Source organism: Prionailurus bengalensis, chromosome C1 (genome assembly GCF_016509475.1).
Source record: "Prionailurus bengalensis isolate Pbe53 chromosome C1, Fcat_Pben_1.1_paternal_pri, whole genome shotgun sequence".
Classification (NCBI taxonomy): domain Eukaryota; kingdom Metazoa; phylum Chordata; class Mammalia; order Carnivora; family Felidae; genus Prionailurus; species Prionailurus bengalensis.
In genome coordinates, this window is record NC_057345.1 from 47,816,714 (window position 1) to 47,828,081 (window position 11,368).

The 11,368-nt window shown below is 48.0% G+C and overlaps 1 protein-coding gene across 1 annotated transcript; it reads right to left on the bottom strand.

Moving 5' to 3' along the window:
- On the bottom strand, positions 1-1,943 carry TACSTD2 (tumor associated calcium signal transducer 2). The gene has a single exon (XM_043575110.1). The coding sequence runs from the start codon at positions 1,666-1,668 to the stop codon at positions 694-696; it is 975 nt and encodes a 324-aa protein (XP_043431045.1). The 5' UTR covers positions 1,669-1,943; the 3' UTR covers positions 1-693.
- Between the last annotated feature and the right edge of the window lie 9,425 nt (positions 1,944-11,368).

Sequence of the window (11,368 nt, forward strand, 5' to 3'; positions counted from 1 at the left end):
TGCCTTTTCCATATTTTATTACATTTGTGTTTTTAAAAAATCACATTAGCATTATCAACGACAAAATATGTACAAACATTTTACAAAAGAAACATTACTAATACCAGCTATAATAAGGGCGGGCTGAAGCACAGACGCGAAGTTTCAGAGGCAGAGTCTGCCCTCAAAAGACATCTCAAATGTGTTCAGGCAGTTGAGACAGGCTTCTTTCCCGGTGACAAGCACATGTGGTCGGTAATACAAACGACAGCAAATGAGGACACTACACGGGCTCAGTTGGCGAAATCCTCTTCTCACCAGGAAGGCCACGACACAAGTGGAGCTAATCAAATAACTTAACCCAGGACAGTAAAAGCGCCGTTCCCCCCACCTAAGCGCATTTAAACCTTCAACATCGATTGCAAACGACGCTGGACTGTAATACAGACACGTGGTTCTTAGAACCCTGCGCCACACTTTAACTCTTCGAGCCAGGTTTCTTGTTGGACCCAAAGGGGAGGAATTTTAGAAATGCTTTCTCTGAAGGCAGAAGTCAGAAAGAGGTGACCCTGAGCCCAGAATCTATTAGACTTCATGGGGTGGGGAGAGGCAGGAATTGGAAAAGAGAAATGTCTCCTTTGGGCCACGAGTCAAGAAGCATGGCTCACTTTGGTCTGGGTACCCCGCCCTACACCCCCCCTGCCCCGCCGGTACCTACAAGCTCGGTTCCTTTCTCAACTCCCCCAGTTCTTTGACCTCCACCTTCTTGTACTTCCCCGACTTCCTCCGGTTGGTGATCACCAGGACGGCCACGCCGGCGACGAGGGCCACCACGACCACCACGATGACGGCGATGAGGCCGGCCGTGAGGCGCTTCATGGAGAACTCTGGGGGCTTCTCGTCCAGGTAGTAGATGAGCGTCCGCTCCACTAGGAGGGGCTCGCCGCGCACGCGCACGTCGAGGCCGCCGCGACCCGGGAACAGCGATTCGCCCTTGACGTCCCTCTCGAAGTAGTAGGCGGCGTCGGCGATGTCCACGTCGCCGGGGGCCTTCTCGGACGCGTTCTGCCGGAGCTCTATCTGGATGGTGGGCCGCTCGTAGTGCACGGCCGCCACGAACCTGGGGTGCAGCCGGTAGCGCTCACGGAAGAGCCGCCGCAGCTCGGCGTCCAGGTCCGAATGGTTGAAGGCGCGGGCGGCCGGGCGGTGGCGCAAGTCGATGAGGATGTGGTGGGTGCGCACCAGCTCGTCGCAGCGCAGACTCAGGTCGCCCTTGTCCGTGCGGCGCACGCCCACCGAGTTCACGCACCAGCACACCGACGTCTGGTTGCACTGGCGGGCCTTGAAGCGGCCGTCGTGGTCGCAGTCGGGGTCATACAGGCCGTCGTTGTCCACGAGCGCGTGCTCGCTGGGCCGCACGAGCGCGCGGCCGCTCTTGGGGGTGCTCATGCGCGCCTTGAGCAGCAGGCACTTGGAAGTCAGCGTGGAGCAGTCCACCGGGAAGCCCGAGCCCAGCGCGCGGCACTGGCAGCGGCCGCCGGGGCCGTCCGCGCGGCACAGGGTCATCTTATTGGTGGCGCACGTGCAGTTGTCCTGCGCGGCCGCAGGGCCGGTCGCCGCCGCCAGGAGCAGCAACAGCAGCAGCGGCAGCGGGAGCGACGGCAGCGCGAGGCCCGGCTCCCGGGCCATGGTGGGGACGCGGAGCGCAGACGGGACGCGGGCGATCAGGCGCTGGGGACTCCGCGGGGCTCCGGCTCCGAGCTGGGACAGTCTCCGGGCATCTGCCGCTGGCCGCTCCCTCCCGCTCTTATACTCCGCCCGACCTGCCCGGCTGGTTCGGCCGACTCACCCTCTGGTATTTGGGTGACACATCCCGCCCCCCGTCACCGTCCCACGGAAGGCACAGCCCGCCCTGCGCCGCCCGCGATAGGATCAGGGGAGCGGTGGCTGCTCCCGCCTCCTCCGGACCGAAAGCCCGGGAGAAGAAAACCGATACTCACCTGCGGGCTGCGGGGGCCCCGCCCCCGGCCCGCCCGACCCCACCTGGGGAGGGGCCGCGGTCGGTGCGGCCTCCAGCCAGACCTCCGTGGGCGTCCTGGCTGCCCTCCTGGACGGGAATTCTTAGGGATTTCATTGAAAAGTAGGGTCGTCTCGCGCGAGGTCGTCTCGCTTTTGTCCCCTATCCGCTTGCCTTTCTCGCTGCGTTTCCTACCCTCTATCGCTACCCTACCCCCAGGTCTTATAGTAGCAATCAGTTGCATAGTTTACAGTTCACAAGCATTATCTCATCCTCTCCTAGGTCCTGACAGGTATTATGGACAATGTTTCAGACCCATTTTATAAGCGATGCAGTCGAGGCCGAGGCGTAAAGTCACTCAGCCGTCAATATCCTCAGATCCTTCGGAGGGGTCTTTGGTATTCTGCCTGGCAGTTATGAAAACTTACATCAATGTGTATGGAAACTGAAAGTTAGGGAGTTTTTGTTACTCACCGTATCATGAGTAAAACCCAGGTGTCCTGGTGTCCAATGCGTCAGAAGTTCTGTTAAACACCATTTTCCTTTACACACACACACACACACACACACACACAGAAACAAATAATGTTTATACATGAACTGAGTATCAGAGACAAAAAGGAACTAGTTCTTAAAAAGAACAAGCAAGAGTATAAGGGGTTCTTTGTGCAACTTGATTCTAAAAGAGTAAATCGTTGCTTTTCTTTCTCTGTGTCCCATATAAGTTGCTGCACCACTGCAAATGAGGAAAGAATACAGACTGTGGGAAATTGGCTGGTCTGCCTCTGTGTGGCTACTTTAATGGGATGGAGGGGTTGCAATCTCTTTTTTGAATCATTGAGAAAGTCCAGGGTTTCAAAGCTGTGGTAAAATTAACAATAATTAGCAAGCTGTAATTATTCCCAGCTCGTCCGTTCAAAGCACATTTTATGTGTTCAGCATTTAATGAACACCAGCAGCAGTACAAGGGTGTTGTTTAACACATGAAAGCCAGCGAGGCCTCTACCCCATTAATTTTCAAGCAATTCCTGAGGCGGGCAGGTGGAAATACAACATTCTGCATTTATAGGTAGAGAAAGCAGAGTCACGTGAGGGGCAATTTCTTACCCATAAGCCCCGGGCATTGTGGGAATGCTCCCCGGCTCTCTACCACCACTGTCTCTGTTTGTATGTTCAGGTTCTTTTTTTTTTTTTTAGGTTTATTTTATTTTGAGAGAGAGAGAGCATGTGCATACGAGCAGGGGAGGGACAGAGACAGAGACAGAGGATCCCAAGCAGGCTCTGCACTGTCAGCACAGAGCCCCATGCAGGGCTCCATCTGACCAACCTTGAGATCACGACCTGAACCGAAATCAAGAGTCAGCCAGTCAAGTGACTGAGCCACTCAGGCACCCCCCTCTGTTTAGGTTCTTGAACCAAAAGCCTAGTCAGGTTCCAGTGTCTTTTCCCTTCTCCAACACCCAGTCCTCCCTGTGGTCAGAGAAGGCTTTCTAAATCACAAATTTGTGTCTATCTCTGCGGAGAACAGAGTGGGAGGTGCTCTTGGCTCTTGGTATAGAATTCACACTTTTTTTTAAAAGAAGGATATCCATCACACAATTTAAGTTTATTTATTTATTTTTGAGAGAGAGAGAGAGAGAGAGAGAGAGAGAACAAGCAGGGAAGAGGCAGAAAGGGAGAGAGAGAATCTCAATCAGGCTCCACACTGTCCACGCAAAGCCCAATGTGGAGCTTGAACCCATGAACCGCGAGATCATGGCCAAGCTGAAATCAAGAGTTGAATGCTTAACCGACTGAGCCACCCAGGCGCCCGTAGAAGTCACACTTTTTAAGTGGCAAACAAGATCATATATGACCTTGGGCAAGCTACTTCTCTATGCCTCAGTTTCCTCATCTGTAAAATGGGGATAATAAAAGTACCTACCTAACAAGGTAGGTATGAGAATTAACGTAGATAAACTGCCTAAAACAGTATCTGTTCTAACAGTGTCTGCACTTAGTATAAGCATGGATAGGGGTCAGCTGCTGTCGTGGTTACCACCACCATCAGCACCCTCATCTTGATTCTGCTAGTGTCCCCAGTCTTCTTCACATTTTCAAGCCTTTGTCAAGTCATGTACTCTCCCCTCATCTATTTAGTGCATAATTGTGCATTTCTACTGAGCCCTTGGATCGCTTCCAGGAAGCCTCCCCTGAGAGGCCCTGTCTATCGCACTCAGGGGAGTGCTCCCTCTCTGTGCTTTCCTAAATCCTGTAATGCACCAGACTTTTCTGGGCTTCTGTCTGCCCACGTGTAAAATGGAGATAATAGCATCTCTCTATTTCATGAGACATTCCAACAACCAAATCTAAAATAGATGAGACGGTAGATACCAAAGTTTTGTAAAATGTAAGACACGGTCAACATGTCAGGTTGCATTTTTATTTTTTAAATATCCTTTTTGTTCTACCAGCTCCTGACTAGGTAGCCACAATCCTCTATACGGGGCAGAGCTACCTGCTTGTTAGTCCAGTGCTTCCCAGGCTGGCAGCAGGAAAGCTAATGGGGAAGGGTTCTCAGGACTGAGCAATGTCCACAATGGTGCTTTGGGCTGCTTAGCTATATCAGCCCCAAATGGCTGGACCTTTCTCAGGCGAGAGCTCTGAGGTCTCCAAACCTTGGCCTTTTTCATCCATGGTAAGTGTTTGGGGGATGCGGATAAAAGGAGCCCATTCTCAGTATCCTCTGTGGAAGATGGAGGGCCACCCCACCCTCTTTCCTTTCTTAAATTCTATGATCTGCCAGGCTTTCCCCCAACAGGCACACAAACACTATGATAAGTAATGTTTTTGTCTTGTTTTTACTTTTTAAATTTATTTTGATTTTTACTTTATTTTAGAGAGAGAGCACAAGCGGGGGAGAGGGGTAGAGGGGTAGAGGGGCCGAGGGCGAGGGGGAGAATCTTAAGCAGGCTTCATGCTCAGCTTGACATGGGGCTCGATCCCATGACCCTGGGATCATGACCTGAACCAAAATCAAGAGTCAGTTGATAGTTTTGGTGCTGCTTGTTTTTTATTGTTTTTGTATAGATTCTTTTGGGAGTTAGTTGGGAAATATTTTATTATTTTTTTTTAAGTAAGCTCTATGCCCAACATAAGGCTTGAACTCACAACCCCAAGACCAAAAGTCACATGCTTTGCTGACTGAGCCAGCCAGGCGCCCCTAAGATGAGCTTATTAAGTAAGCACAGCCTCAGCTCTGATTCTCCTTTCTCGTTTCATCCCTTTTCTGAGTAGGTCTGTAAAATTTCACGTTTTAGCTTTAGCTCTTTGTATTTTTTTTTTCATTTTAATTTTCAAGTATTTAACAAAAGCATCCCATGAACTCAGCCTTGTCAAATGTATACCAGGGACAAGAACCATATCTGAGCACTATAACCCCAGCGCCAGCATATATTTAGGGGCTCGGTAATGTTTATTGGGTTAATTAACATTGAGTTGTTCCCAGAATGTTACAGTATCAATATACATTCCTGGGAGTGTTCATTGTGACCATTTCAATTCTCTGCTGTCCATTTCTCATCGCCTACTCCAACCATGAATCTCTATCCTTACCCTAACGCAACCTTCAAACACCCAGTTTCAAGGAAGACTGAGTAATGATGAACTGTTACTTTTGCTTTTATGCATGATCCCAAACTTTCATCAGACTGTGCTACAGGGAATAGAGATAGAGTCTGACAGTCTATGAGCAGATGGGGATTCTGGAGGCAAGCAGTCCAGTGAGGTTGAAGGAAAATGGATTTTGGATCTAGTGAGACTCAGGCTCAAATCCTAGTTTCACATAACGTACTGGCTGTGTGACTTTTAACAAGTTACTTCACCCCTGGGAGCCTCAGTTTCCTTAATTATAAAATTTCATGTCTATCTCTTAAAACTTAATGTCTCCATCTCCCCAACATCTGTGAAAAGGATAAGTTCCCACCTTGTGATTATGAACATGCTTTTCTTCAGTTGAAGTTCCTACTTCTCATATGTTCTTATACTCTGTTTTCTAAACTGGTGTTGATTATCTGACTTCGCTTGGTATGAGACCAATAAGGGTGTGATTTATTAAAAACAAAACACAAGAACAAAACTCTAGCTGATTAGTAAAAAAAAAAAATACTTACCATCTATAATTATTTTAATGACTCAAGATAAAGAATATAAAATACCCAACACAGTGTTTGGCATGTACTAAGTAGAATTAACCTTAGCTGTTATTATCAGCCATCTCAGGAGTGTGAGGATGCTTTGAGATCATTAAAGGTTTCTGCACAAAGCTGGTGACTGTGGAGATTGCCAAAGATCAGACCCAAGGAGCTGTTTGTTAGGGAGGGGAGCTGCCCCAGGGCCCTTGTCATCCTGGCCCCCTATTTTACAGAATGTGGAAACAGAGACCTTGGGAGGAGAAGAGAAGGGCTTGATCATGGTCACATGCTTGTGCGTGGTAAGGCCAGGCCTAGAATCTGGGTCTCCTGACAGCACATGTACATACAAATTAACAAAAATGGAAGAGGACTGAAGGAGTCAAGAGGATAGAGTCTCATCTCATGTTCCTTGGATTTTCTTTTCTTTTTCTTTCTTACCCTTAGAAAGTTCTGGTTTTGCAAAAGGCAAAAAAGAGCTACTTGTGTAGGGCATAGCAGAGAGCCCACACCTGAAACCCTAGGACTTAGGCCATTAACCACAACTTCCTCCCACGCTAGAGTAGACGTGTTCCTTGCTGTCTGCGTTGCTGTGATGAAACAGCTTGTGCTTGAATTCTGCACTGCCAGGCCAAGGGCAGGTCTTTCTGCTTGGTTTCCTTTTTTTTGTAGAACAGCGATGATGTTGCCTCTTAGTGACGTGGTGGGGATTCTATGGTGTGACATTTGTGAAGCTGCCTGGGCCAGGTTGGAAGACGCCTCACTCTTCTTGGCCTGTGACCACGGTCAGCTCTGGCCTCTATCAGGAGCAGTCACTGGGACAATGGGCAATGCAAGAAGGCTGGTCAGGGTTTCCCTTCCTTCTCAGAGACAGCTTGGAGCCCCAGGGGAAGCAGGTGATCCTTCAGCCAGAATGCAGAAAACACAGACAGAGAAGTAAGCTGTGGTGATTATTAGCTCAGGATGGAGGAAGGAGGCCCCAAGAAACCATAGAAAGAATGGGAAGTCAGCCCAGGGGCTGGGGAGCGGGGGTGCAGACAACAAAAAAGATAAGGGGTACATGATTCTAGCTTTAATGTTTCATTTCTTTAAAAATATGTTTAAAACAGTATTACAAAGCATTAGAATTCAAAAGATCTAGGGTAGGGTACAGATAAACTCACTATATTTTCTTGTTTATTATTATTAAAATGTTTATAATGAAAACATTTTTAAAACAAGTCAATCCCTCAAGTTAAGTTTTAGAAGTATTTGGGGTAAAATTTCTGTTTTTGCTTCTAATTGTCTTTTTTTCCCATTTCCATAGTTTCTGTTATTAATATGAACTGCCATGTATTGATCACCAACATTGTACCAGGCACTTTATAAATAGATCCCCTATTGTCCTTCCAGCAACTCTATAAAATAATTACTCTTGTTCCCATTTGCCTGATGAGGAAGCTGAGGCTTACAATCACCCTGCTAGCACTCAGCAGAGGAAGGACTTGAACCCAAGTCTGGTGACAGGGACATCTGCACTTTTCTATGACAAAGTTTGGGGTCTTGCTGAAGAGTCTTCAATGAACAGGAGTAGATGGAAGAGGAAAGATTGGCAAAATGGGTGTGGTTTGTAAAGTGGGTGTGGTCTGTAAAGTGGGTGTGGTTTGGGTCTGGGCAGCCTAGCCACTGGAATGTCTGATCTTTTCACTTTTCTGGAAAAGACAATAGTTTCTCTGTTTGCTTGTTTGGGTGAGGACTCACTCAGTTTATTAGGAGAGGTTGGCTGTGCCATCCATGGCTCTGCTTGGCTTTTGTAGTCCATCAGGATTTGAAAAGGGACTGCAGTTTCACCTGAAAAGTGTGTGTCACTATTTCATTTCGGTATCTCCTACCTGTGACCTTCTCTTCATGATCTTCTTGTCATGATCTCCTCATCGGGAAGTGCAAACCATAACTGGCCCCCTCCCCTCGCATCTGGTCTCTACCTCTAGTGGTAGTTGGCTTCTTTTCCAAGGGTCTTACACTCAAGGAAAAAGCTGATAAAACACCCAACAACTATGTAGTCACTCTGTAGTTGATCTCACTGGCTCTTGGGCCCATTGTTTCTGGAGAGATTTGGCAGCAAATGAGGAGAGATTGGGAAATCTCATCACAACATCCCCAGGGCAGCCACATTTCTCCAACCCCATGTTTATGAGTCATGGTGCTTCCTTTCCCAGAGCTAGCCAGCTGAGGTGTGATGCTCCCGTGAGGGGTGTGGAGGTGTTGCTGTTTCTGAGCACTTCTGGCCCTTCCAAGGTGAGGACAGTGGCGACAGGTCTCAAATGTGCTGCTACTGCCTCTCCCAAACTAGCCTGCCTGTTGGGCAGTGCTGGCCCAAGGGATGCTCCTCAGGATTATTGAGAAGGACATCAGAGGTCCTTTATCCCAGTCTCCCACCCAAAGTATGGAGTCCCTTGTCCAAGTCCTGAACAGGTAGGTGCTTATGCGCTGCTTTAGTGATGAATCAACCATCCTCCCCACAAGACAGCCCGGCCCAATCCCAACCAGCTCCATGAGAAAGTTCATCATAATATTCAGGGAAACTCTGTGCCTCTGTGATCTTCACAAACTATCTGAATTTCCCTTCTTGGAGCAATGCAAAACATTGTAGCTCAACACATGATGTTATGGAACAAGGCAGTCTGGGGAGATACCAGCTGAGGATCCTGTGGAAGTTGTGAAGGAGGGTTTGTTTCTGTTGACCTGCCCCACTCTTCTGTCTAGGAGGGTAGGTGTAACCCCAGCTGTCCCCTACCTAACTACTAATTCCCTGTTTTCTTGGAACAGATGACGTCTGGGCAGTATTTGTAAGATCTACAATATACTCAGAGCCTGTTTTTGGCCAGCTGTTCACATGGGTTATCTTTATCCTTACATCATCTAAATGAGGTAGGTTCTGTTTTTCTTGCCTCACAAATAAGAAACTCATGCCAAAGGGCACTTGCCTGAAAATCTGTAGATAGTAAATGGCAGAGCTGGAATTCACATTCATTTTTGCCTGGTTCTGAGATTGTGGTCTTTGTTACACCATGCTACTCCAGACCCTGTGAGTTTCCTGAACACAAATGTTTTAGCCTCCACAACACCTTTGTACAAGTTCATTCCTATACCAGTTCAAACCACATCACCACTTTCTTTTTCTTCTATAGCTACTGAATCAGAGCATCTGAATAGTCTCTCAACTGAATCCAAGTAATGATACACCTTCGATTTTATAGGACAACTTATAGTTTTGCTATCTGGCATCTTGGTTGAACTCACCCTTTGAGGGAAACAGACAAGGCATTACACACTCTGTGCAGATGAAGAAAGTCCAGCCGAGCGCAGGTTAATGGCTTGTCCAAAGCTCAAGAGCAGGACAGAACCTTCCAGCCTTCCCCACAGCAGATACTTTCCTTAGCTCCTGTGCTGCCTTTCCGCCGGCTCGGGCACCCCCGCCCTGTCCTGTGCTGTGGTTTGCCCTCTGCTCGTCCCTGCCTCTGCAGCTGTTTATCTGGAGATGTCTCCAGACCCATCAGCCCAGGAGCCAGCTGTGTGGAGGGGCTTGCACTCCTACCCTCAGCAGCTGTGAGTCCGACTGCGGACGGAAGTAGAGGCAAGGAGGAGTGGGAGAGAGGAAAAGTTCAGAAGTCTTGGCAGAATGAGAAGGCAGGAGAGAGGAGAGCTCATTGTTCTCCAATGCGGGGGATGTCTGAGTCCAAGAAAAAGGACCAGGAAGCCCCCATTGTTCCTCTGGCCTAAGTGGGATGCAAGAAATCGGATTCATTTCTCTGGATTCATGTGGGAAGTCATGGCTGTGTTAGCTAACCTTCAGCTATAACCTTTCAAACTGTGGCTGTTGGGAAAATGAAGACTGCCTTCCAAAGCTTCTCCAACAACACAGGAGGCTGCTGATTGGAAAGGCAATGGGGAGCCAACAGAACTAACCTGCTTGGCACCACGCACCCCCTTTCCCACCCACACTGCTGGTTTCTCGTACACCCGTTCACCACCTCTTCATCCAGCCAGCCAGGCATTACTTTCTAGTGCTCACGAGTGCCTCCCATGTGCCAGGTCCGTACTAGGCCAAGAGGCTGAAGGGCAGATAGCACCTAACCCCTGACTCTGAGTACCTCACAGTCCACACAGCAATGACCATCAAGTCAGGGCTCAGTGCATATTTGTTGAACAGATAACACAGAAACATGAAATATTGCAATAAAGGGTTATGCAGTCTTGTGCCTGCCCTCCCCACCAACATGAGTTATTCACCTAGTTACAGAACACGTCGCTAGAAAAACCTCCCTTGCTCTTAAGCGTGTTGGCTCTTTCTAGTGTTTCTCAGGGATGAGTACGTAGAGCTTTGAGGGTAGGGGGTGGGGGAAAAACGCAATCCAATAGGTAACGTGTACACAAAAAAGATGACTGAAAGAAATAACATTTGGGTAGCCTAGAAAGATAACACCTGAAGGACAAAAATGACAACCCAAACTGGTAACATCAAAGAACGTTAAACCTGGAAACGACTTTCCAAGAAAGCTACTCCAGTAGCTCTCATCTGTTTTGAGTCATGGAATCCATTTCTGAGGAGATTGCCAGATTCTCTCCTCAAATAAATGCAACTGTGCACAAACACTAACCTTTACCCTAAACTCATTAACCTTGATTAGGTTTCCATTGGTGGTATCTCGGATTCCCTGGAGTTTGTCTCAAGGACCCTCCCACCCTCAACTTAGAATCTCTAATGGAGTTCAATGGCTTCGCCCCTCTTAGCGGAGACCTTGCGATGACTTCTTCAAGGTCACACAGCCAGTTAGTGAAAACATTATTTTGGTTTTAAGAAGGAACACAGAAACCAGCTGCTTGAGTTCAAAGCCTGACTTTACCTTTTGCCAGCTGTTTGATTTTCAGTAAAATACTTAACTTTTCTTGGCCTCTTGTTTTCTCTTCTGTAAAATGGGAACAATAGTTACCCACTTCTTAAGGTTATTGTGAGGATTAGGACTTCGTCTATGTGAAAAACTTAGAACAGAGGTCAGCAAACTTTTTGTAGAAGGCTAGATAGTATTTTAAGCTTTGTTGGCTAAGGAGCAAAATTCATGGCTGTTCTGGGCATACTTATAGAATTATTTAAAAATGCCAAATACAGGGGCGCCTGGGTGGCTCAGTCAATCAAGGGTCGACTTCAGCTCAGGTCATGATC

Excerpts from the sequence above, each read along its gene's own strand:
- TACSTD2 (XM_043575110.1), bottom strand. The coding sequence starts at position 1,668 with ATGGCCCGGGAGCCGGGCCTCGCGCTGCCGTCGCTCCCGCTGCCGCTG.